Source organism: Aspergillus terreus, genomic scaffold (assembly GCF_000149615.1).
Source record: "Aspergillus terreus NIH2624 scaffold_2 genomic scaffold, whole genome shotgun sequence".
Lineage (NCBI taxonomy): Eukaryota > Fungi > Ascomycota > Eurotiomycetes > Eurotiales > Aspergillaceae > Aspergillus > Aspergillus terreus.
In genome coordinates, this window is record NT_165925.1 from 1,067,727 (window position 1) to 1,093,511 (window position 25,785).

At 54.2% G+C, this 25,785-nt stretch overlaps 10 protein-coding genes across 10 annotated transcripts; 5 read left to right on the top strand and 5 right to left on the bottom strand.

The window, feature by feature from the left end:
• Positions 1-143: 143 nt before the first annotated feature.
• On the top strand, positions 144-596 carry ATEG_01369 (uncharacterized protein; the record flags this gene model as incomplete). The annotated part of the gene is made up of 1 exon (XM_001208734.1): positions 144-596. One exon carries the CDS (start codon positions 144-146, stop codon positions 594-596), a length of 453 nt encoding a protein of 150 aa, XP_001208734.1.
• Positions 597-1,230: 634 nt separating this feature from the next.
• On the bottom strand, positions 1,231-1,737 carry ATEG_01370 (histone H4; the record flags this gene model as incomplete). The annotated part of the gene is made up of 2 exons (XM_001208735.1): positions 1,231-1,532; positions 1,728-1,737. 2 exons carry the CDS (start codon positions 1,735-1,737, stop codon positions 1,231-1,233), a joined length of 312 nt encoding a protein of 103 aa, XP_001208735.1.
• An 851-nt stretch (positions 1,738-2,588) lies between these two features.
• On the bottom strand, positions 2,589-5,155 carry ATEG_01371 (protein phosphatase regulator GAC1; the record flags this gene model as incomplete). Its single annotated transcript, XM_001208736.1, has 2 exons — positions 2,589-4,750; positions 5,140-5,155. 2 exons carry the CDS (start codon positions 5,153-5,155, stop codon positions 2,589-2,591), a joined length of 2,178 nt encoding a protein of 725 aa, XP_001208736.1.
• Positions 5,156-10,601: 5,446 nt separating this feature from the next.
• On the top strand, positions 10,602-11,322 carry ATEG_01372 (uncharacterized protein; the record flags this gene model as incomplete). Its single annotated transcript, XM_001208737.1, has 2 exons — positions 10,602-10,918; positions 10,968-11,322. 2 exons carry the CDS (start codon positions 10,602-10,604, stop codon positions 11,320-11,322), a joined length of 672 nt encoding a protein of 223 aa, XP_001208737.1.
• A 753-nt stretch (positions 11,323-12,075) lies between these two features.
• Positions 12,076-12,892, bottom strand: ATEG_01373 (EXPERA domain-containing protein; the record flags this gene model as incomplete). The annotated part of the gene is made up of 2 exons (XM_001208738.1): positions 12,076-12,094; positions 12,174-12,892. The coding sequence occupies 2 exons, from the start codon at positions 12,890-12,892 to the stop codon at positions 12,076-12,078; spliced, it is 738 nt and encodes a 245-aa protein (XP_001208738.1).
• An 819-nt stretch (positions 12,893-13,711) lies between these two features.
• On the top strand, positions 13,712-16,302 carry ATEG_01374 (putative choline kinase; the record flags this gene model as incomplete). Its single annotated transcript, XM_001208739.1, has 4 exons — positions 13,712-13,883; positions 13,929-14,293; positions 14,350-14,903; positions 15,027-16,302. The coding sequence occupies 4 exons, from the start codon at positions 13,712-13,714 to the stop codon at positions 16,300-16,302; spliced, it is 2,367 nt and encodes a 788-aa protein (XP_001208739.1).
• Positions 16,303-16,458: 156 nt separating this feature from the next.
• ATEG_01375 (alpha/beta hydrolase) lies at positions 16,459-17,629 on the bottom strand (the record flags this gene model as incomplete). The annotated part of the gene is made up of 3 exons (XM_001208740.1): positions 16,459-17,328; positions 17,390-17,504; positions 17,535-17,629. The coding sequence occupies 3 exons, from the start codon at positions 17,627-17,629 to the stop codon at positions 16,459-16,461; spliced, it is 1,080 nt and encodes a 359-aa protein (XP_001208740.1).
• Positions 17,630-18,085: 456 nt separating this feature from the next.
• ATEG_01376 (uncharacterized protein) lies at positions 18,086-19,325 on the top strand (the record flags this gene model as incomplete). The annotated part of the gene is made up of 3 exons (XM_001208741.1): positions 18,086-18,384; positions 18,447-18,719; positions 18,914-19,325. 3 exons carry the CDS (start codon positions 18,086-18,088, stop codon positions 19,323-19,325), a joined length of 984 nt encoding a protein of 327 aa, XP_001208741.1.
• A 2,275-nt stretch (positions 19,326-21,600) lies between these two features.
• Positions 21,601-21,850, top strand: ATEG_01377 (uncharacterized protein; the record flags this gene model as incomplete). Its single annotated transcript, XM_001208742.1, has 2 exons — positions 21,601-21,609; positions 21,707-21,850. 2 exons carry the CDS (start codon positions 21,601-21,603, stop codon positions 21,848-21,850), a joined length of 153 nt encoding a protein of 50 aa, XP_001208742.1.
• Positions 21,851-22,902: 1,052 nt separating this feature from the next.
• On the bottom strand, positions 22,903-25,280 carry ATEG_01378 (SH3 domain protein; the record flags this gene model as incomplete). Its single annotated transcript, XM_001208743.1, has 2 exons — positions 22,903-25,053; positions 25,221-25,280. 2 exons carry the CDS (start codon positions 25,278-25,280, stop codon positions 22,903-22,905), a joined length of 2,211 nt encoding a protein of 736 aa, XP_001208743.1.
• Between the last annotated feature and the right edge of the window lie 505 nt (positions 25,281-25,785).

Consider the following 25,785-nt stretch of genomic DNA (forward strand, 5'->3'; position numbering starts at 1 on the left):
CCAACCAGCATCTTCCAAGCAAACCGGTTCCAGGAAGAAGGTTCAGCGACCGGGTTGAGCGGTCAGGGATCAAGCGAGGCCCGAGTATCCGGACCCAGAAGGCCGCGGAGGGCCCTTTTTCGGCGCGGATTGCGGGCCGGGCGATGGCGCGCGTGGGATGTTGCGGCGCCGCCGCCGCGGGCGACCTGCTTGCGGGCGACGATGTTGGCCAGCGGGGTGGTGAAGAGCTTGGCGAAGGCGCCGGCCAGGACGCCGACGGCGAGCTCGTCGAGCACGGGCAGGACGAGGTGTTTGGGGGTGCGGCGGGCGGCGCCGAAGCGGGCGCGCAGGCGGCGGGTGCGGAAGAACTCGTAGGCGAGGAAGAAGAGGAAGGAGTCGGCGACGGTTTTGGCGGTGTCTTGGGCGAGGCCGGTGTAGAAGCCGGCGAGGCCGTGGGTGGCGTAGATCTTGCGGGCGGCGTCGAGGACGCCGTTGTAGGTTTCTGGGTCGTCTTCGGTGGAGGCCTCCTTGTCGGTCGTGGCGTTGGATTCCTTTCGGTTTGTTTGCTGCTGGGTTTGCAGTCGCGCGATGATCAGGCTCAGTGGGTATGTAGCTAGGTTGGAGACCGCGGCTCCCACGGCGCCGGCGGCTGCATTGCCCAGGGCGGGGAGGGCTGGGCCGCGGAGGGCGGCGGTCTTCCAGTCTTCCCTGGGCGGGGATTCTTCATAGCGGTGGTAGAGGGAGTAGGAGTCCTGTGAGGTGAGAATGGTCCAGTCAAGTGGTGGAAGTAGACGTACCAGCTCCGAGTTATAGAGGACTTTGTATTCGGGCATGTTGCTTTGACAGCCTGATAGAGTATCTTGGGATATCAAGACTGATGACTACAGATCCATTCTGTCTCTTGATTAAGAAGAGAAGAAAGAAAGCAGGGAATGAGGTTATTGATGACCGAGGTAGAAGCAGGTCTGGACTGATAACGTCATCGTGGTGATGTGGCCCGTGCACGCTGCATGTGATGGACTTGGAGCATCACCTACAGTATTTTCTACAGTACCTGTATACTCTAGTTCTCCAGTCAAGACAGTTCTACAGCAAGACAGTCATGTACAATATTCATTGCCATTCAGACGCAGTTCTACCATAAAGCACCACCCATCCTTGAAAGATAAACCATCCGAACCCCATTACCCATTAAGCAAAAGAAAACATGAGTTCATATCCCAGCAAACCAGCAACCAACAATCGAGCCGTTTAACCACCGAAACCATACAGAGTACGGCCCTGGCGCTTGAGGGCGTACACCACATCCAGCGAGGTGACGGTCTTGCGCTTGGCGTGTTCGGTGTAGGTGACGGCGTCGCGGATGACCGACTCGAGGAAGGACTTGAGCACGCCGCGGGTCTCTTCGTAGATCATGGCGGAGATACGCTTGACACCGCCACGGCGGGCGAGACGACGGATGGCGGGCTTGGTGATACCCTGGATGTTGTCACGCAAGATCTTGCGGTGACGCTTGGCGCCGCCCTTGCCGAGACCCTTGCCTCCTTTGCCGCCTGTTGACATTAGTATATATATTCGGATAGCATATACTATAGAGATAGGGGAGGGTGAAGGGGGAGGGTGAAGGGGAAGAGACGCGTGGTCGGACGCGGAGTCACGTGGACAGGAACGCTCATCCGGTCCGTCATCCGCCACCAGGACGGTCAGGGGAAACAACAGCAAATCAACAAGTAGAGAATAATACTTACGTCCAGTCATAGTGTCAGAAGGAACGAAATGTTAATCGATGGCGATGGGATGGAATTCGCGTAGATGGTGGGGGAAAAGACGCGACACGTTGCGGGCCAGATCGATGGAGAGATGCAGAAAGAGGAGAAAAGCGTAGACGGGAGAGGGGCGCGGGTTTAAATAGATTTGGTCACTGGGGAGTGACTAAGCCGGGGGATGGAAGGGAGAAAAGAATGGCAGGCGATGATTGGCGGGAGGCGGGCGAGAAAAAGGACGTTATGAACAGCCGCTTTCCAGCGTGTATTTTGGCGGCGGCAGTTTGGCCCGTTTGCCCCAGAGAACTGCCCCGGTCACGTGCGGCGGATATCGATGACATAATCAGCCCTCTAACCCCACTAACTAGCTACTCCTTACAGTGTACTACAGTGTACAATATACAGGTAGTAGATAAAGCTCCCTCAGCTCAATGGATTAATACAGAATCATATAAACAGCCAACCCATACGCCAGACAACTCAGCCGCCAGTAAGCATCAATGCAACCAATGCCCGGATCAATCGACTTTTCAGGCAAATCAAACAGCTAAAAACACGCAACATGTCATCATTGTCGTAAGCAATCCTAACTCTTGAAGACCTGGCCAGAAGACCACGCAACAAACAAATATCACAAATTTCATCATCATCATCAGCACAAGTCCTTCCAACAGCCTGATTCTCTGTCTCCGCGGTTTATGTTACGTCGCAAGAGGAGATACATCAAAGCTCCGGATGGAAAATGCAAGTGCAAAGGGAAAGACAATGCCATGCAACCACCTCTCAATATCCACTCCATGTACCAGCCTAAAAAGGCCCAAACAACTAGTATAAGACCGTTGGTTTTCATCCTTGAATCACCGTTGGCGGGTGTGCGTCTTGGAGAAAACGATGCTGCATGTGCTGCAGAAAGGGATACCCAAACTGATTGGGAGACGACGCATTGCGCGAGCCGCCGTCCCGACTGCCATCCGACCGGGGCGACATGACGGGCGACGAGCAGGGCGACACGGAGCTGGAACTGCTGGTCGAGTCGCGGCGTGCAGACGATGGCTCCGACCCAGAGGCAGGGATCCGGCCGCCGTCGCTCACGAGACTCGGAGCCCCGAAAAAACAGTACTTGTCCACCAGCTCCTTGTACACGGACGACTCGCGGTGCGGCTTGCTCGACACCAGGGTCGACGGCCGTGCATTATCGAGAGGGGAGAGTGACGGGTTGACCTCGGTAGCGGGGGCGCACTTTCCCACAGTTAAATCAGTCTCACCCGAAGGAGCCTGTTTCTTACTATCAGGGCCATTTCCCGACTTGGCTCGAGCCGTCAACGTCGTCCGGTCATGAGGGGCCTTATTCCGCATGGCCGCCGTCAGAGACGTCTCAAAGTCATACCGACTCCCAAAGACCTGGTGGGACTGCTTGTCACGACGGATCGGGGCCACACTCTCCTCATCGTGAGAGGCATCCTCACACAAGGATCGCTCCTTGGCAGCCTTCGGGGGATGGCCGAAAGACAAGTAATCGTCCATGCTGGAAAAATCATCGAAAGAAGGCGGCATCGAGTGAGGGCGCGCGCCAAAATTAGCAAATGTCCTGCTGCGAGGGAGAGGAACGCGAGCGGTCGGAGCGGGTTTCGCCCCCAGGCGCAAGGGTTCCCCTCTCACCACGGGGACCTTGAGAAACTTGACTTGGTAGTTCATGGAGCTGTTGTTATCCCAAAACTCCTCGCCGTTGACGGTGTAGCGAATGCAGATGAGCATCGTCTTCCGCTCCAGATTGGCCTGCTCATCCAGCTTGATGCTGAAGCTGAATCGGTCGTAGCCATCATAGTTCTGCTTGGGGCGCCCATCATCGTGGTACTCCGCAGACACCTCGGAAATGGTTTTCCAGTAGTCAAAAGTGAAACGAGCGGCCACGAGCTTGTGGAAGGCGAGGTTGGCCACGGCTACCATACCAACCAGGGTAGTCTTGTCGGATGACAAGTACAGGCGTTCCAGTCGGACTCGCTGATGCGCTCTCCTCGAAGGGTCGTGAGGGAAGTTCGGCAGACGGATGTCCCACTCGTAAGAACGGGCCTCGGATCCATGCTCGGCGAAAGGAAACTCGCCCTCGGCATCGTAGTCATCTACGGGAGATGTCCCCGCACTCACAGCCTGGGGCTTATCCACCTGGAGAAAGTGACGGATATGCTCCAGCTGGGAGTCGAAGTGGACCGCTTTGGAGTAGGTGGGCGTGCCCGGCATGCTTGAGGGCCGTCTTCTCGCCGAGGGCGGTCGTAGGGCGGGCCGCACCAGTTCGCCGGACTTTTTGCGGACCATTGGGTGTCTCTTGGTGGGCTCATCCTCTCGCTCACTGTCCTCGGGGGAGCTCGTCAGGGCCTGTTCCTGTTTCTGGGAGATGGAAGTCTCTGTGGCGGATCTCGAATGTGATATCTTGCGGGCTTCCTTGGAGAGAGGGGGATGGGGAGACTTCTTTCCATTGACGGGAGCTGTGGTGTGGCTAGAGGAGGGCTTCATGTCGGACGGCTGTCTCTCGGGAGACGAGACGCGGCGCTGCTCGATGGATCGGACGGCCTCTTCGAGCTCCTCTAGTTGAAGACCATCCCGCTGTCGATAGGAGGCAGCCTCGTCATCACTGGAGTTGGGGGCGGACTCGGGAGGAGAGATGACCGCCCCCGGGGGAATGCGAGCCTCACTTATCGGCGGAGGGGATTGCCTGATGGGACCATTGAGGTCGACGGCATGCTTCAACTTGGAGGGATTAGTGGGGCCAGGAGCCACAAAGGACTTGCTCGTGGAGGGGCTTCTCCGATGCTTGCGAGTGTAGGACGTTGTCGAATAGGGACGAGAACCTTTCCGGGTCTCGGGGGAACAGGACCGCGGGGTGAAGTCAGAGTGTTCTATGTGCTGCGCGGAAGGCGACTGCTTCGACGGCGCAGTGTATGGCATCCGGCCGGACTTGTGCAGTGTAACACAAGAAGCGGATGATGAAGAACCGGGCAGAGTGAAAGGCACTGTGGCGATATGTGCGTAGCCGGTGCAGATTAGGAAGATTAAATGATGAGGAGTCGACAAATGGGACCCTTCAGAAGACGGTCTTGGATCGAGTTAGCTGATGTCAGAGGGACGTCTGGTAGGTTCCGGGATGCGCGGATGGCTGCGGAAGGAGGTCTAAGATGGTGTATGGAGAGGCAGACGGTGGCCCATGATGATAGAAGAGATAGATGATGGAGAGGAAGAGGGAGCGGTGGGAAACGGGGGATTAATATCAGAAGGAGCGACGGAGGCGTTCCGTGGTCGGAGGCAACAATGGAGGTGATACAGAAAACTTCACTCTATCGTAACACTGGGCGAATGGACCGGGAAGCGCAGGGATGGACGGGGGACAGAGAGTGGTACGTACCGTGATAGCTCGACATCTAGTATAAGTAGTAGTACTGGGGGGGAGTAAAACGGGGGAGCGGAATCGGGAGGAACGAGAGAAAAGTTCTCTGATAAGAGAGATATGCCAGGCGGAAGGACGAGGAAGAAGAATCGTATGAGTAGAGTATTAAAGTTTGAGAAGCCCGGGGGTAAAGCGGCAGCTCCAGTTGCCAGCAAACTAGAGAATGGAACCAGAAGATGGAGAAGAGAAGATGGAGGGGGAAGCGATTATATGAGAGGTCTGGGAGAGAAGAGGAGCCGCAGTATAAAACAAGTATTGACGGGGGGGGAGAGCACGAAAAAGAATAATAAAAATAATAATCATCATGAAAGAAAAAGAGGTGATAAGGAATGCTGGATGCGGGGGGGCAAATTGATATCCATCTGGATCCAGAAAACTTTTTTCATTTTTTTACTTTCTTATCCTGGTCTAGGTGCTCAATGAATATACTTCATCTATCTCTGGATATTAAATTTTCATACTATTAATACGATTTTAATATTCGAAATTCTCCGTCACCCCTGTCAGATAATCAAAAACAAACAGAGAAAAAAAAGAAAAACCCTGACTAGCACGATGAGGGCTGTCACCGATGGCGATGGCGTGGGCTAGGCATAAAATCTAGCGTTGCCGCCGTACCCGGAAGAGGACAAGCCCGAGTAATTAGCGGTAAATACGGGCGCTGGGACGTTATCCCCAACTTAAAAATAGGCGATCGAACGGTCTGGGACCGTGGGACGATCCCCTCTGTTGGCCAGTGTGTCTGGAGGGTTGAATGACTGTACGACTGTTCGTTCCGTTTTTCTGGACGGTTTGACTTTTCCTTCCCCCTTATTTTTGCCTTCGCGACCGCATCTATCGATTCTCGGATGACAGTGGTGGTCTGGATGGAGGGGGTTGATAATGCTTAAGTAACAGTATCACCCCATCTTATCAGACATTTGCCACACTGTCGATTCTTACCCTATGTTCGATACTACCATATATACCTTGGTAGTCTTTCGGATCTACGTCTGTACTCCGTCCGGAAAATGTTAATATCATTAGAATTTGATTATTATTATTATCCATTATATATATTATCATATTATCATACTATCTGACTATCATACTTCATACTACCTCCGACATATACTCTCCATGAGCAGGTGATCTTCAGGCTGCATTTCGGAGGATTCCAACCTGAGTGGTCCGCATCGGAGTAGGACGCTGCATGAGCCCGAGCTAGTCGGTTAGGCGGTATGTCAGAACCAAGGAAGTCCTGCAGCCGGGGTCTTAGAAACTTGGTTCAAGGGATGTGTGATGGATCGCGAGGGGGGAATAAGACAGAACGCAGTCTTTATCAAGACCCGAGATCGGTTCCCTGGGTCAAGCCCTAATCTCGTACGGACAGAGGCAGGAGATAAGAGGGTGTAGAGGAACCGTGGATGGGACTGCGGTATGCATGTCAGGTTACAGAGAACAAAAAAGGACTCCATGCGCTGCATACCACTCTACCTACCTTACCCATAGTTACCCACTGATCGAGGAGAGATGTACTCCGTGGCTAGTACCTAGTTGACTAGTAGTAGTAATACCAGACCCAGACTCATATATGCGGATCCACCCCCGGTCGGCGCTCGAGACCCGCATTAGCGCCAGTCTAGCCCCAACCACACGCCATTCTGGCTGGATCGAGGGTCTAGAAAGAGTCCATGGTCAAATCGGTCCTGCAAACTGTTGGGACCACCTTTTTTTTCCTTGCTGACATTCATCCGACTAAGACCTCATGCAGATAAGATGTGCGCACGTTCATCATCGGAGTATTGGTCTGGTTGTCAATGTCGCAATGGATTGAGTGCATGGTGATTCAGTGTTCTTTTTATGAAAAGAATGTGGTTATACTATATATACTGCCAGATGGATGACATGCTGATGACGAGATGACATATCGTGATTTTGAGAGATACCACGCCTTTTCCTCTACATATCTCCAGACGATGACCTCATTCGATCGCCTGTTCATTTCCGACACAAATTAAGGAGAATTCATCCTTTTCCCTGTTCTCGGCCACGGCAGGGCACTAGCGTGGAGTGTGCCAACAAAATCCTTGGAATGGCCTGAGGATGACATCAGGCAGAGACCGTCTTCCAGCACAGACCCGGTGGCATTGAGAATCCACAGCAGCACAACATTTCCTCGCGTACGAGTCCCCCCAGTCTTGGCTTGCCCTCCAGATCCCCAGTTACTAGTTAGTTATCTCCATCGCCGGTCCTCTCCGTTTCACACTGCATGTCGAACAAGGAACAAGGAACCGCCGACTATCAGTGATCCTCGGGGTGAATACCCACAGAGATCTCCATATCCATATCCATCACCTCATGACTCGGTGCGACAGAGATCTACCTCCATGAAAATAGGGGTCGATATGGGCGCCATCTAGATCTCCTTCTACCGAGTCTGAGACGCATTCGGTTGCATAACAGAAATTGCTCCAATGAATCCCCCCCATCCCGCTGTATATTACATCCAATCCACCGGCGCAATATCAATTTGCCCAGACATGGGCTCGCGTTTCACGATTCGACAGCCTCGACGGGCGCTTGTCTCACTTGCCATCCAGTCCGATCAGGTACATCCAATATGACCGCACCGTGATGCTTCATCCAACGGAACTCACTTGCCACTAGACTCGAACGTCCTCCGGTGAAGGCGTCAAGCCTCCCAATGACACCTCCAGGGAGATGATTCCTCCCCGACCGGCGAGTCGCGACCATCGCCCCCTTCCGATCGGCTCTCCGCCATGACCCCTCCGGCTTCGGGAGGGCCCATCCCATTAACAACCCTGTTATTGCAGAGACCGACGTGCGTTGTGATTACGACCACGGCGTTGGAGGCTTCGGAAGCAAACCTAGTCGCGCGCACCGACGCTCCGTCTATCGCGCGAGCGAGAAAAAAATTTCCCTCCGTTCATTTCCTGCTCAAACAAACAAATCAAGTATCCCTCCCGGTCGGTGTCCAGAGGCCGAAATGTCCCGATCGCGACGGCATCCGTAGTCTGCGCAGGGCGGGTCGAGTTTGGCGATAGCCGATGTCCAAGATCCAAGGGACTCGGGCCCTGCGGGCGCGTTGGCCTCGACAATATCTCCGTAAATTATCTAGTCAGGTCGGCCCTCCTCCGACCCCTTGAAACCCCATGAGTCTGAGAGCACACTATCCCCCCCTGTCGGCGCTGTCGTCGTCGACAGCAAGAGGGACTGTCTACAACTGAGCGCCCGAGCGAATACCAAGCCCGTGCTCTCGCTTTTCCCTGATCGACACCTCTGGCCACGTTCGAGCCCCTTTCCCGTGACGCTGACTGGCGGAGACTACATCTATATCGCCCAGGAAACTTTGCACCGTCCTCTAGGTGGAAACTCTGCGTTGGGGCGGTCAGTCCCTCGCCCGGGGTCTGGGCACCCACCATTCGGAGAGGAGTATCCCGGCGCTTGTGCAAAGTCTGATGGCAGCGCGATGGTCTGGTCTGTTCTTTCAAGAGGGTCCGAAGGTCTTGTTCTTTGTGCTGCGCACGCCATATCATTTGATATCTCAGCGCGTAGGCCATACATAGGTCTGGATGCATGGTTTGCCGTAGAGTCGAGCCCTGCATGGCATCCACCTTGTGGGCGCCTCTGCACTGCAACGAGGGGAAGAACCCACAACTCCAATTGCGACTCCAGAATCTATCCCCGCGGGGAACGCTGGACGATGGCAACGGATGGTACGGAGTAGGTTTTCCCAGGCTTTCTGCACCGTGGAATGTAAGCGACCAGACAATTCGTGTCCGGATGCGTATACGGGAATCCCTCGACGTCGTCGCCCAGGGACGCCTACGTCTGTAACAGGGGTGCGACATGCCAGATGACCATGAGCTTGCGGATCGCCATGGTGTTCTGCGGCATGCATCGACGCTGCATCGCTGCATTGGCGGGATGACGGGCAGTCGCCAACACCACCTGACTTGATCCCATACCTAGGCCCGAGCAGATAGCACGGGCGGGTAACCAGCAGATTGCGGATCGACCATCTCTCAACCGACGGGAGGCAGATTCGCCGTGAGAACTCCTCATCTATCTCCAACCTGATGCCTTTCGCCCCACTGCGATTGCCAGATGTGCCAGGGCCAGACCTGGCGGGCAGTGGAGTGGCGGGGCTGGGGCTTATGTGCTAGTGCACCCACCGCCCCTTGACATGCAACTCATGCAGTAGGATGAGGCCAAAGCTCCCAGCATGGACGAGCAGGATGGCCGAGCGACGGCGTCCAGGGCGATGCTTTGGGGAAGCATCGCGGGGAGAGGCACCGAGGCACCGCCATGGCCGCGGGGAACCTCGCGTTGGCACGTCGCTTTCGGCGGATTAATCTATTAAACGTGCTGCAGGCGCGCCTGTCATATCGAGGTACACGACGGACGAGACACAGACCGACAGGGCTTGCGGATCCACCGGATTGCCCAGCAAGCACTATACTCGACGCCACGACCACCCCCCCAGAAACGGCCGTATCACCCTGCGGCGCCAATCAGTGACATCCTCGATACCGTTGCGCAGATGTATATGTCGATAGTGCTATCAGCTCTGCGCCTCCCGTCTCACCATCCAATTTATTTTGCATGATCCAATCCGCCAATCCATGCGACATGCACCATCTGAGCTCCCTATCCATACCCAGACCCATGCCTCATTGAAGCCACCGACCCCGCTCCAGCTCCTAAAACTCGGCCTCCGCCTCTTCGCCCGGATGAGACCATTCCCGCCGGGGAAAGTATCTACTAATGATCACTGGGACGAGGTCGTCAGCACGGACGTCTTCCGTAGCTGTTGTCTGTCAGCTGGGGCGCCAACGCTAGGTACAGACTTCGGACATCGGACGACGGCCAACCGACAACGTAGCTCTGGTCCCGTCGATCCGAGCGCGATAAGCCCCGCGGCCTCGTACACGTCGTCTCCCCGCATCATGGCTTTGCGGAGTCTGTCGGATGGGTAGTCTACTTTTCGCGGGAGGCCCGGAGAGGCCAGGATAGCAATTAGGTTAGGGATGGAGAGCGTTGCGTGAGCATTGCGGGGTGCATGCTTCCTTGTCTGATGGGAGGTAGGGAAGGATTCCTTCAGAAGGCTGTCGTGTTGATGACTCCTCGGCTATGGAAGCCTTCACTGAGACTCAACTTGAGTATACTTTCTGCATTCACGACTTGACGAATCCCGCTGGGACTGGATCTGTCTGAACGGGTTGTGTCGTGGACGATGCATAGTAGGACCAGCGTGCACTGACAGACCTCCTCTTCCTGCACATCCACGCGATCGATAAGAAAGTCGAGACCAAGATATCGTCGCTCCTCATACTGTACTGTTGAGATGTCACGTGAAACATCGCTCGCGTGTGTAGAATCGAGCTCAATGCTCCAACTCTTGTCATGCATGTACAATGGCCGGAAGACAGGTCTGTCTCAAACCAGGGTACAATTCGCTGTGGCCTGCTCCAAGATTACCAATAAAGTTGAACAGCACCTCCACTCGTGGGCTGACGAGCATACACCCACCCCCGAAACCACGCGTCTTCCCCAACTCCGGATGGGACGCCATCAGTCCATCGACCCCAATCGAAGAAGAGACAATCCCCACGTACAGACCCGAAAGATTCTACCCCGTCCACATCGGCGAGGTCTTCAACTGCCGCTATCAAGTCGTCGGCAAACTGGGCTACGCGTCCAGCGCGACAGCATGGCTGTGCCGTGATCTGATGTAGGCCAGCGAACCCTGACTCCTCTGTGTATAACATCTAACATGACAGGGGAAACCGCTACACAACACTCAAAGTCTACACCATGTCGGCCGCCGACCCGGAGGTCCAGGTGTACCAGCACCTCGACACCATCCAATCCAGCCACGCCGATCTGTCGTGTCTGCGCCCGCTGCTCGACGTCTTCCACGTACACAGCCCAGACGCACGCAGCGTCCACGCTTGTCTGGTGCACCCCCCGCTAGGCCTCAGTCTGGACCAGCTGACTCCGCTGCTCCCGGACGGAGTCATGAGCAGCGGGATGGTGAGGACGGCCATGCGGAACGTCCTTGCAGCGCTGGACTTTCTCCACGCCGAGGCATTCATACCGGTTCGTACTGCCTGCATCGGGAGAGCATTGCGATAACGGGTTCTGGGGGTAGATATCCAGCCGAATAATATCCTCCTCGGGATCAAGGACGAGTCCATCCTGTCTGGATTTGAAGAATGGGAGATGGAGACGCCCGTCCCGCGAAAGGTTCTGCAAGACCGTCCGATCTATCTCTCGCGACCGCTGCCGATCTCCTACGGGACGCCGGTTCTCTGCGATCTGGGGGAGGCTCGTGTTGGCATTGAGGTCAGCACGGCGATATCATGCCCGATCTGTATCGCGCGCCGGAGGTCATTTTGAACATGGAATGGGATTACAAGGTTGATATCTGGAGTGTCGGGATGGTGGTAAGACTCTATTGTATTTCCGCTTGTCGAATGAGCTGACAGTGGAGATCTGGGATCTGTCGAACGTCGACATCTTTTCAAAGCTCGGAATCCGGAAGGCAAGCTGGACGATTGGTGCCATCTGGCCCAGATGCATGCTGTCCTAGGGAGTCCTCCAGTTGAGTTCCTCGCTCGGAGCGAGCGAAGTCTTGAGTTTTGGGACCAGGATGGTCTGTCCCACCCTGGATGTTATGTCGGCTATCAGTACTGACACTCCTACCAGGTACCTGGAAAGGTGCAGTCCCTCTCCCGGAATACACCCTCGAAACCCTCGAGGAAAGATTGCAAGGCGACGACAAGACCGACTTTCTACGCTTCCTCCGACGCATGCTGGCCTGGGCACCAGAAGACAGGGCCACTGCAAAAGAGCTCTTGTTCGATCCATGGTTAATGCGTGGACTGTTCAAATAACCACATCCAACCTATAGATCATATGTACAGTACCAGCCGTAGAACAGAGAACAGCATCCCTAAACACACTCCGCCCCCCTACACTCCTACTTCCTCTTCTCCCCCTCGGCACGCACAAACGCAGCGCGCAGCTCACTCCCGGCCTCCCACAAAACCCAAACCGGCACAAACACCCACAGCGTATTGAAAAAGAACAAATAAAACCACAAATACACCGGATTCGACGTATCCAGCTGCGCACTCGCAGTCAGCCACTCCGGCGCAAACGTCATAAACCCACCATACAGCTCGGCGGTCGCCAGCGCCGGCGCAACAAGCCACAGCCTCGCCTTGGCCGCCGCACGCTCGCCCGGCGGCGTGGCGGGCCGCGACGCCCTCCACAGCAGATAGCAGACGTACAGCGCGGCGGGGCCGCCCAGACACACGGTGAGGATCTCGAGCGAGACGACGGTCGGGTCGGCGACGGCCCAGCGCGCGTCGGCCTTGGCGTATTCCTGCCAGAGCCGGGCGCTGGGGCCGGAGCCGTAGGCGGCGCCGTAGACGCGGTCGGTGTGGCCGAGGAAGTAGGGGGCGCGGGCGAAGCCGGCGGGCAGGGTGGCGAAGCTGGTGAAGCACTCGTAGAGGAAGGAGCCTTCGATGAAGAAGTGGGTGAGGGCGTCGTAGGCGTGCCAGTAGAAGAGGAGGCGGTTACGCGTGTGGGTGGAGGGGATCAGGGCGCGGCCGAGGAGGTATGCGGCTGGCATGAAGGAGAGGGCGAAGGCGATGCAGAGGCATGTTGGGAGGTCGAGGGTGAATGTCGTGGGTGACATTTTTGGTATGAGGGAGTTTGAAGGTGGATGGAGGAAGAAGGAAGATGATGATGATGATGAGGTTGTTGGTGGAGTAAGGAGCCGGAACCCCTGAAATTGCCGAATCGGGCGGATCCACCGTGCTTATTCTGACTTACTCATACTTCTATACATCCATTATCCAGCATAATGATATTGAATGTATTCACATCGATGAGGTCTCCATGTGGTGGCAATGACACTGTAGTCGAAGCTGTTTCAAGGAGTCGTCTGCATTTGAGACCAGCCACAAGACTCATATCAACTATCTACAGAGCATCTAAATGTTGACACCCGCGTTAAATACGGATGAGTTTATGCATACACCTCGGCAATTGCAATAGGCACAGTCTACGTAAGTTGTAGTTACTGCTGAGTAGCATCTGACATTGCGACGTTGTATACCCATCTAAGGATGTTACTGTTCAGCCATTCCCATTGTCTATGCGGAATAGGATATAAGGTCGACACCATCCTCAAATGAATACGGCTGAAACGGACCGTGTTGATTTGAGCATGCCCTTTTTGGACGATGTAGTATGCCTCGGCGTCTAGATCTGGGACCGATATAGTGCACTTTGTTTCATCTACAACACCCAAGGTATGTGCATCACAGATCAGACATACTCGGGATCTCCTCCTTCACATGTTCAAGTCCTCTAGATAGCGACGCCGATGTAACCTCATCTTCAAGGAGGACAGATGTGTATCCTCTCAGGCCAACGTATAAAGCCGCCTCATCCACGGTCAAGGGCTATAAACGCCAGACCACTGTCAGTCTAATCCTTCTATCCAAGCAATATGAAGTTCATATCATACTTTCTTTCAATTGCTATCCCAGCGACTACCGCAGCCAGCGTCTTTGCCGGCTCCAACCTCTACTATGCTGCAGGCTTGACCTCCACGCAGCAGGATACCCTGTTCACCGGTCTCCAAAGTGCAGGCGTAAAGGTCCTCCGCGTCTGGCTTGATGGTATACCCCCTCACCTTAAATGACACATGAGCTAAGACCATACAGGGCAGTCCAACGCCCAGAAAGGAACCCAGCTGAACCCATTCCCCAGTCTCGAGGGCGACGCCCCCGGGACCTGGGATGACACCGTCCTCAACCGCCTCGACGACGTCATGTACAAGGCGCACCAGTACGGCATCAAGCTGCTGATCTCGATCCATAGCTACAATGCGTTGTCTACCAACTCGGACTTTTACGGCAAGTGGTACGGCACCGGAGACTTCTACACCGATACCCATGCTATCGCCTACTTCAAGAACCGCATTGCCCATGTGCTGGCCCATGTCAACCCGCATAATGGGAAGACCTGGGCGCAGAGCTCGGAGTATATCTTTGCGTTTGAGGCGCAGAATGAGGCGATGCACGATCAGGTATCACCCCAACGTATCAAACTGCTTATCGTCTGTATAGAAACTGACGAGAGTAGGAAAACCCCTCTGCCCTGACAACCTGGCAATGCACAATGGCGCAAGCTCTGAAAAGCGGTCTCAACGGCAACACCGGCATCCTAGTGACAACAGGCGGCGGCGCCTATCTGGCCAACTCCCTGCTCGATCCGTACTTCTCCTGCTTCGCACTGGACGTCCTCGCAATCCACGCATATGGTACCAGCGACTTCACAACCAGCACGCTGAAGCCCTACGTCTCGAAAGCACTCGCCAGCGGGAAGAAGCTCATCATGCAGGAATGGGGCGCGTGCTACTACGGCTCCGTGAACAACCGCTGCAACCCGAGCGCCCCACTATCCCAGAGCAGTCGTGATGGTAATATCAAGTCCTGGGCGAGCAGTATTGCGGCGGCGGGTATCCCGTGGTTTTACTGGCAGATTTTGCCGAATGAGGACCCGCATCATGATTGGGATTATGAGGTCGGTATTGATGGGGTGAACTGGGCGGCGCTGCAGAGTGCTGGGAATGCGGCGGCGAATTATACGGCTGCTTTTGAATTTTTCCCCCTGGTTGTTGTAATCGATTTGGAGCAGTATGCTGTTTGTATGGAAGACCATCGCGTGAATGAATAAGCAAAGTATAGTTATAACAAGAATGCTTTTAATGAGACTACATTGTTGTCTAATATTAACGAACTAACAACTAGATGCACTAGGCAACATTGGGACCCCGACACCAACACCAAACTACATAGAACTGTCCCCCTCGCAAGATTCTTCCCTGATAACACATTTCATCTCGGTCACTTTATTGTATTCCTTGCCCAAAGCCCCCATCACATACAATTCACGCAAATGGCCAGCCTAGTTTCCGTCCCCGTGACTCTCCCGGACGACAAAATCCCGACTAAAACCAACATCAGAGACATTATCGGCACATTCCTAACAAACGAATGGCCCTCTGCGGACCCAGAAACCCTTCGCATGTCATATCGTGCATCATTTGCCAACGCGCACTGTCCCGTGGAGCGACCGAAGGCCGCACCCGATACACCCACTGAACCGTTGAAAGTGTTTATCAAATTCCACCGCGACACCGCGGGGGATCTCGAGATCTTCAAGCACCTGGTCCCGACGAAACAGGAGGAGGCACTGTTCTGCTATGAGTATGGTCGCACGGGACTCGGAGCGAAGGTCTATGGGTTTTTCAAGACACAGGATGGCACGCTTGGGAGGGTCGATGAGTTCCTCGATGCACGCAACATGCGGCCGGAGGATGTCGAGAACGCGGAGATCCGGGCGGATGTTGCTAAGGCACTGGCGATGTTTCATACCCTGGAGTGTTCGTTGAAGAAAAGGCCAGTGGGATCATACTATGAAACCATCGTTGGTGGACTTGGGTGCTACCATAAGGCGGACAAGTTGAAGGCGCTGGGAAAGGAGGGAGGGGTCAGGATCGATGATCTAGTGGACTACGACTTTGGGACGAAGCTGCGGAATGTCGTGGAGAAGCTGGAATCCATAGGAGGGAAGAAAGGATGGTGCATACATGACGTGCAGTTCATGAACGTGATGGTCAGAAACGAGCCCAAGGACAGGGAGAGTCGAGTCGTCCTGATTGACTTCGAGTTTGTGACGCAGAACTACCGAGCGTTTGACATCGGTGGGCACTTTATGCAAAAGATGTTCCAATGGTTTGACGAGGACAGCAGGATGTCGGCTTGCAGGAAATATACAGAGGAAGAAAAGAGACACTTCTGTGATGAGTACGCCAAACAATGGAACAAGCAGACAGGTGATTCAGATACCGGGGCCCAGGTGTTCTTGGAAGCCGAGTACGGATTTCTGCTGGCCATTACTTTCGACATCCACAACATGCTGTGCTTCATGGCGAAGCAAAACGACCGCAATCCCCTGGATTTGTTTGCGCTCAACAAGCTATTCGACGAGTTTGTGGAGCAGTATGCCAAGCTCGGCATAGAAGAATCGTGATAAACGGGATTAATTTGCTCCCTTTCACTCCTGCTTCAGGGGCAAGTACCATAAGAAACAAGAAACTAAGATATGACACCCGAGTTTTTATATGTATACATGCATGTGTATTAACTTTGTTGTAGTTTCTATAGCCAATACCGGCTCCTCATCCAATCACGCCTGCTCTATCCACTTCTTCAGAACAGCTGCAACCTGCAAACTATTCTTCTCCATGAACACCATATGCCCGTTCCCGTGGATGCCAATATCGGCCAGCTTCAGATGCTTCGTCGGCACGCCCGCCTGCTGCAAGAACCGGACGGTGCACCAGTCATACGGCGCATGGTACGACGACTCGGTCGTCACGACCAGGACCGGCACATGGGCGAGATTGACGAGCTGTCTCGGGGCGGGCGAATCGGCCTGGATCACGCAATCGGAGTACAGAGACGAATTCGACGGAATCACCTGCTTGACGAGATCCGTGTCCGGGTCGGTCACGGCGGGCTGGAAGGTGAGCGGAATATCGGTCAGCCCGTAGGGGCGCGCAGAGGAGTTGCTGAACACGGCCTCCTGGAAAGGCGGGCCAGTGGGTTCGATCGAGACGATGGAGTGGACGAGGTGCGGGCGCACATCGGCTATGAGCCAGGGCATGAGGCCGCCCTGGGAGTGCGAGAGGAGGATGGCGGGGGATCCGATGCGGTCGAGCAGGGCGGCGCCGGCGGCCTGGACGGTCGACTGCTGGTAGGTTCCGGAACTGAGAAACTCGACGGTCGACGCATAGTAGGCGTCGAAGATGGGGTCGCCCATGACGCCGGTTCCGCTCCATTGGGTGTGCAGGGAGGCCTGCGGCCAGAGGTTGTATCGCTGTGGTGCGGTGAAGCGCTGCTGCAACAGCTCGGCGCTGTAGGTGCTCAGGGTCCCATTACCCGGGAACCAGGCACTGCGGCCGCGGAAAGTCTGGTCGATGATGTAGCACGCATATCCTTGCGAGAGGAAGTACGAGGCCCAGCCTTCGCCTCCATCGGGCTTGTTGAGCCAATTCTGCGGCCGGTTAACTTGCGCTCTAGGGGGAGGAAGACCATGGCCATCGTTTGATACGTACTGTGCCTGTTTGAGCCTGTCCATGAATGAAGACAATCGGATGTGGTTTGGTCGCCCCGGCGGCAGGGGTCAGCTTTTCGACGTACATCTGGTTCGCAAAGACATGCTGGCCTACGCTGTTGAGGGTATATTGCCCTCCCACATACATGTACTCACGCTGGGCAGGCACCTCGGCGCACAAGGCCGGCGCAGTGGCAGCAATTGCGCCGGCGATCAGAGAGAAAGCCGTTTTGACATGCATGGTGTTTGTTGCAGAGGAAGAGATGGCGAAGGCGACCAGGGGAAGGTAATTTGTGCACGAGGGCGCCATTCCTACTTGGGTAAGTACGGAGTCGTAACAAACTACTAAACAGATCTTGGCGGCGGAGCCTCCGCAGCCTCCGGGGGCTGCTGATTGGGTGTGGAGCGTGGGAGACTTTCCCGAACGATCTTAGCCAAAGTCTGTGCTGAAACCGCCAACTTAACCGCGAGTCATCGACGTCAGAGTTGCCGTTTTGGTCGGGAACACGAACTACTCGCTCTGTAAGTGAAACTCAACCCTAGACTGGGTAACCCTAGAGGTTGATTTTGCTTGGGCGGTTGGAATCCCTGCAATCTTCCAGAAGGAAGGCTAATCCTTCGCTCCCCTTAATATAATGCCTCCACCTGCTGAGAAGCCCGTACGTGTTTTCTCTATAGTCCGTTCGGAGGCACAGCAATGACTTCCACCCTCGTCATCCTCTGGGTGTTCACCTGGGTGGCGATCGGCCTGATCGCCCTTCGGCTGCTAATGCGCAAGGTGAAGAAAGCGCCCTTTGTCCTTGGCGATTACTTCTCCATGGGGGCCATCTTCTGCGCCCTCGTGCGCCTCGCTTTAGTGCATGTTATTCTCCTCTGGGGCACCAACAACATGTCCGCCGCCTTCCGACAGACGCACCATTTCACCCCGGAAGAGATCCGTCACAGAGAGATCGCCAGCAAGTTCATCCTCGTAAATCGAGTGTTCTACAATTCCTAGTACGTCAGATCGGATGGAGTGCTGGATTGGCAGGCTGTTTCTCATCTTTACCTGTTTCTAGTCTCTGGTTGCAAAAGCTGGTGCTACTTGACACCTACCGCAGACTGCACACGCATCTTCGCTGGGAGAAGCTCATCATGATCGCCTATATCGGCATCTTCGCCGCGACGTATGTCACGGTCCAGATCGTGACTTTTACCGAGTGCGATCCATTCAACCACTACTGGCAGGTGCTACCGGATCCTGGTATGCCTTCTCTCTTTAGTCTCGTGTCCATTCACCCTAACAAACTCAGGCACATGCTGCCAGGCACAGCTCCAACTAATCGTCCTCGGTATGCCGTTCAAATCTCGTTCAACAATACCCCACTTCTAATATTTGGTTAGGCGTCCTCAATGTCATCACCGACGTGATGCTGATCGCCATGCCGATCCCGATCCTGGTTATGGTGAAACGTTCCTTTCTTGAGTACGCCCCGCCCCAACCTCCACCACCCATGTACAGAGCATGTCGTTGACTCGTTCTCAGAAAACTCCAGCTAGCCGCCCTCTTCACCGTTGGCCTCTTCATTGTCGCCATCACCATCGCTAGACTACCTCAAAACGCCGAAAATCCCACCGTACAGGTGAACAGAACGACCTGGGCGTCAATCGAGTTACTTGCCGCCGCCGTGGTTGCCAATGCGCCCGTTCTGTACGGGCTTTTGAAGGGAAGGAGCCAAAGATCCTACGCCTCCGGGGCCGGTTCAGCGGGGCCATCGTGGCCGGGACAAAAGAGATCCGCACAGGCATCCGAGTTCGAGCTGCAAAGGGCCCGTCACAGTCATCGGGGGTCGTCGGGTCTGGGCTCGAGGATATCCTCTAGGAATTATCTGGAGATTGACGGCGAGAGCTGTCAGTCGTTGAATCGAACTGTGGGAGAGTATAATACTCCAATATGATTTCACTAAGAAGATATCAATACTTCTGAACTGTACTGCATCCCTGGTCAAGCTAATGCGGTATGGAGCAACTTGGTCTGGCATTGGTTGCAGAACCCACCTACCTGGCTCCTCCAACCTTCTCCGATCGCATACAGCTTGAGCGCCGCCTCCTGCGAACTCTTCGGTTCTCCAAGTCTCCAACCGTCAGCTTAGCACTCAATCACAATCATAAAGGGGGCCTACGCAATCCCGCGGAGCACATCACCACCCGCCACTGTCAACGACGCCAGCGTCGGATCCATCCTCACCCCAAGCACCTCGACACAAGCCCGCTTTCCATCTGCCTCTCCATACCTCCGCATCCACCTCATCAAGCGTCATAAGCAGATTTCCCACACCCCTCCGCGGACAAGCATCCCGCACAGCAACAATCCTCGCCCCAGGCAACCGATTAGTCGCAAATACCGGCACCACTTTAGCTTAAACCCTAAGTGGGTATGGGATGGGGGTGGATGGACTTGCGGAGGCTGAGGTAGCAGGGTTTGAAGCCCGCGTTGAGTAAGGCCGGCACGTATCCCAGTCCTTGTTGCCGTGGGCGAAAGGGACACGGTTTTCGGTGGCCGCTGGGATGCCGTGCAGACAGATGAGAGCTTGTTGCATGTCTTGCAAAGAGACGTCGAAGGGGGGTTCGCCGGGTATGAAGACTGGGATTGCTCTGGGGGCTGCGAAGGATTGCGAGAGTATGTATAGTATGTTTATATACAATGCAGGTGGCATGTTGGTCGCTGTCAGTACAGACAGGATGTATGAAAAGCTGGAGCTGAGCAGTCTTGTATCGTTTCTCTACGGTCTGTTCCCTACTTCTGTCCTTCTTCGTAAACCCCAACAGCCTCTCCTTACAACTTTAGTACATGTGATGCATTCTGGCCTCAAAATATACATGAATCGAGCTGTTTAGTACTTGCATATGTAGGTAGTCCAACTCTATGGCAAGTGGGGTCATGGGACGACGATCCGGGGAGTAGAAGTGGACGGAATGTGACCGGGCTAATGCTGTCATACAGTGAATTTATGGGAGTCTCTATCAGACGTAATCAATCCAGGAGTCATGGTGTCCATTCAACAAGAGTAAACATGTGTGTAAAGCAATTAGTGAGGGTTAATAGCGACCTCATCTCACCTCTTGCTTCTCCCTTCTAAGCCCATGGTAACATCGCTTGGTGACATCCAGATGTACTGGTTCAACAAACATTCCCACAGATCATCTCTCAGGTATTTTCCTCTTCGTCCTATCGTAGTTCACCCCCTGAGTCTCCTCTCCAGTAGTAGATCCGGGATTTCCCTAATCTCTCTCTCGCAGCCCTGACCGAAACCACCGATGTTATGAACGAAGAAGTCTCGAATGTCTTGCATCGGACAATCAGATAAGTAACGCCTTGGTACGAATGAATCTTGTCATTTAGGGACCGTGCGTCCAATCCTGCTCCCAGTACAAGGCGTCCGTAAAATCGACTGCGAGGCTCAGCCCCGCCAGGGTGAGTCGCCACGACAGAATACTCCCCCTGACCAAGAGTAGCGCAGCAACAAGCTCATCCTTCTGCCCAGCCAGACTCCGAGAGATGATCCGAATGTAGGTCGTCTGCCATGAAGGCCCAGTGGACATAGCGCAGATTCTGGAGGGAGGTGCCAGCGCGAGAAACGGGAATAATCGGCTACGTGAAAGGTAATTACATAGTATCCGAATGTTTTCATATATTTTGCAGTTTCTGATTCAGGGGAGCCTGCCGAATCGCTTCGTTAGCTCAGTATATACGTTAATATAACTGAGTTATATTTCATAAACGAATACAGTTGCTGCTCTGAGCACATCGAGGCTGAGGCAATCGCTCATGCCGTATTGATAGACGAACTGCCTATCATTGACCGAAACACACCATATCTCAGGCGATAGTTCTCCCACATGTTCTCCATGATAAACTTCGGTTGTAGACAGTGTAGTCAATATCGTTTGTCAGTTTCGACTGTTTCTTGACAGGGTAGTATACATAGTAGAGAAATGATTGGTTGGTAGCACGGGACCGGCCCGGACTTTTATAGTATTTTTGCTAACCTGTTTAGGCCACGGGGGCAAAAATTCATGGTAAAGGAAGGGGTGAAATGGTGAAAAAGGAAAACGTGAAATTTTTTTTCTCTCCTTTCCTCGCCATATAAAACTGACAGTTCCCCCATACTGAGTCCTGTTCTCCATATAAACCCGATCTCTACCATTCACTCTTTCATCGCCGTATTCAAAATGGGAAACGTAAGCTACTATATATTTGTCTTTTGTTCTTCTTCTTCCTCTTGCCTTTTTTTACGCCCGCTTGAAATGACAAGCATTTACCAACGAGACTATCTAGGGAGCCAAGGCTCAGATGAAGCGGGATCGCAATGCCAAAGATGCAAAAGGCGTAGGAAAGTCCCAACTCAAGGCTGTATGCATATTCATCTCCTTTCTCTTTCGTCTCCTCCGTGGGCGTAAGGTCATGCTCACTGTGATATAGAATGAAGCGGCAAAGGATATCCAATGTGTTGTGTGCAAAGCAACCTTTCTCAAAACGACTCGGGCGCCGGCGTTGACTGAACATGCCAGCAATAAGCATAGCAAGACTCTTCAAGACTGTTTTCCTAATTTTGTGGAGGCGCCAAAGAAATAGATAGGGGTCAAAGAATTCAAACCAGCCTCGACTTAACTGGAGTGTCGTATATTAACAACTAGAGAGCCAGCGGGGTACAAGTCTGAGCAATGCATTGTATTGATACTGTTGCAGGTCCTAGTCTATGCAGATAGTCTCTCTGCGCTAGGAAAGCTCATCCTATCCTCTCGCCTGGTGGAATGTGTAGTACCAAACAGGTCCATCTAGCCCTGCAATATCACACAGCCCAAGGAGAAGGATGCCACAAGTACAAGAATAACTACCATCATGAGTTCATATCCATACATTATCCCGAGGCCTCAGCTATCAGATGCGAGTACAGCAATGCAATATAATATCATACGGTCATAATGATGCAAAGAAGACCTTAAACGACCTCACCCACCACAAAAACATGCCCTCCAGGAAACAGCCCCGTCGACCCAGCATAACATCCCCAATACCAATCGTCGTTGATATTCTCCGCCTCGGTGATTTCGGCTCCACGTGGGAACATCAGTTCGTCCGTGACCTCGTTCTCTGGATACCACGACCACAAGGCGTGCACAATCAGGCCAACACCGCCGTCTGGGGGATATCGCCGGCCTGAGGATGGAGTAGCAGAAGAAACCGGAGTCGACGGCTCGGAATGGTTACCACTTCGGTCCCGGTCGTTCAGAGCCGGGTTACGCACACGCGAGGCCTTCTTTCTACGCTCTGAACCCTCCTTCCAGCTCCAAGCACCCAGACCCAGTTCCGGGGAGGTGGTATCACCGCGCCCGGTGCCGAAGGTGCGGGTTGCGGACGGGGTTGCGGGAGAGGAAGAGGTCGATGTTGAAGGCTGAAGATGCTCATCCTTCAAGGCACGTCCGCCTACCAGGTCACGGACGATAACTCGCCTTTGGCCATCTTCGTGAGCTTCAAAGCCAATGACCACCATCCGGTGACCTTTTCAAGCAACGACGCCACCCATTATGTCCGTTTTCCTTGCGAATCTTGGATGTTGCCACCAGCTTCAGGTAGCAGTTTGCACAGATATCGTAATCCCCATCGTTGCATTGGAGGCAGTGAAAGCGAAGGGTTGATGAGGGAATTGGCTGGATGCATATGTCGCATTTCGTTGAGAAGGAAAGAATCTTCGTTTCGCCTGCCGGTTCGACTGATGCATTCTCAGTTTGTGCGGCCGTGGGTCCATTCGAGCTGACAGCAGGACCCAGCCGACAGACCGGTAGAAGGGGATGGGTGCAGCATTTCCCTTGATTGACGCATCGGTTGCAGAAGCCCCAGTCTCCCTCGTTACACTGGTTGCATTTCCAGGAACAGTCATTGGCAACAGACTGACAGATGTCGCAAAACAGTCCCATCTGCAGTCTCTTGGCCGGGTTATCATTCGTCATGTCTCTTCCTTCCCTTCGCGCCTTGTAAGATCCTTCTGATGGGCGAGAATATCTGACAGATTGTAGTACATGCTGTTGTTCTTGTGGCGCAGAAGGTTGTCCGCTCGTGACAGCTGTGTGGCCATACGTAGCCTTTGCAGATGGACCAAACCCAATCCAATTGAGACAGCCCCGTCCCAGACGGTAGCATCGTAGGCAAAGATGATAGTTCCCATTGTTGCAGGATGGACATTTCTTGTGTAGATCGTACTGAATATTCTGCTTGCCACATCTCTCACACGAGATGGAGGGTTCGGGGTAGCCAGGTGAGCGAGAAGCGTGTGATCTTGACGAGGACGGTCTGGAGTTCCTGCCAACTTCCGCTGTCAGGGAACTGGTTGTCGACGGACTGCCAACAATCTGCTCTGGTCCTGAGAGAGGCCCGTTTTGTAAGCTCTGCACTGGCGATCCAGCCATGGTCGGCGAATCCACCAATGGTCTACTGGGCCGGATTTGTGGACTCTCCCCCGATAGCGATATGTTTGGTACTCGCTGCTCAGACTCCGTGGCCCGACGTGATCTTGGGGTTCGCGAGCCCGATGTCTGCACTCGTGGAATGTGAGAATTACGAGGGCGATCGGCGACCATATCACTCGAAGACCTCGTCGCTTGTCGCAGACCGATGTCGGAGGTAGATGCTGGGTTGACTGGGACAGGCGATGTCCTCCTCCGACTACTTCCCTGGTCCGACAAGCGCCTATGATGACCGGGATGACCTCCGCGCGGCAACAGAGGGTCAAGCAAGTACGGCCTAGACACAGGAGGATTCCGCGATGTCTCGTTGGAGACGGGGGCCGGCTGCTGCCTCTGTGTAGATTGTGATCTGGAACGCGGACGAGATGGAGCTTGCGATGGTGGCTCTTGGACCTCCCGTCTCTGCTGGGACCGTGACCGTAGCCGATGCCGTCGACGGTACGCATCCGCGATGCGCTCACTGAGTTCCTCTTCCTGTGCCGGGCCGAGATTGTCGAGATCAATATCGTCCAATAGACCTTCTTCCAGGATTTGTCGCAAGATTTCCTCCTCCATAGTCTCGGTGTCCGATAAACTTAACAACGATCGGAGACTGGACTGGTGCTCTATTCGTCGTGTACGTCCCGATGGTTCTTCCACCCGCGCATCTTGTTGAGCCTGTCGGCGCGATGCACGCTCTTCTTCTCTTCGTCGACGGGAGCGGCCATCTACACTCTCAGCTCGGCGCGATCTTGACGAGCGACGTGTGCGGTGGCGATCTGTGTCGCTGGGCCGTGCCCCGCTTTCCTGAAGACTCAGGTGCCGCACCCCCTCGCCTAAGCCGTGATCTCTGGCGTCCGACCTTCGAGGACTAGAGTCTGGAGATTCCAATGTTGGAAAAACCGACTCACCATGTTTATACCTCTGCGCTATCTCTTCTTTCTCCGCGGTTGACTTGTTGCGCTCGGGGTTTGCCGCCAGGACCATATCCAGGAGAGTTGTCACTGTAGCGTTGGGCCGCGTCTCACGCACGACCGCACGACATGATGGACAGGTGTATTGAACGGATGACGAGCGCCGGTGGGAGGCCTGAGTCGAGAACCATTCTTTGAGACAGGAGCCACAGTATGTATGCAGGCAGTCGAGGAGAGTGAGGGGTTGGTATAGGAGTTCTGTACAGATCTTGAATGTACTCGTGTCAGTAAATGTCGGAATATATATGATTTGTGGTACACTTTGTAATTGTACCGAGTTTCGTTATCGAGGTGAGTATGATCGCACCAGCGGGCTGATTCCCCGCACTACTTTCGCCGGAGAAAAAAACCTCAAATGGGCTTTAACATACGTACCGAGCAGGTGAGTTCCTTTTCAAGGTCCCCTAAACCGGGGCCTTTATGCGCTGTCGCCATGGAGAGTGGATGTGGAAGAGAGAGGTGGAGGAATCAACACGCAGCGGCGGAGTTGGGGAGAAATCGAGCGAATCCACGGATCTGTCCCGTCATCTCGGCTCGATCAGCTCCACCCTTCTTCAGATCGTCATCTCGACTGCTTTTGTCAGAATGCTACAGAGACTCCATGGGCTCTTCTGCCTTCATCACCAGTCATTCTGTTCATCTAACCAAGAACGTGCTCTTTCTAATCTCCGCCCCAACACTGCACCCGAATGTCATGCTGGCTTGGCTATCTTCCGCTCAAACTGCGCGCGGATAACCACTCCGTCAACCGACTCTGGCTCTTCCTACCTTGACCCCCCACGATACGGAATGTCTGTCGGTGGCTACTGAGATCCCCACCAAACTTCAGCTGCAGACCGACGCAGCTCCAGCACGCTGGAGTCGAGGCTGCGCTGCAGTGACTTGGCGGAACCCTGCATGCGGTGGAGCATGCCCCTAGGGTGAGTGCATATACGGTGTG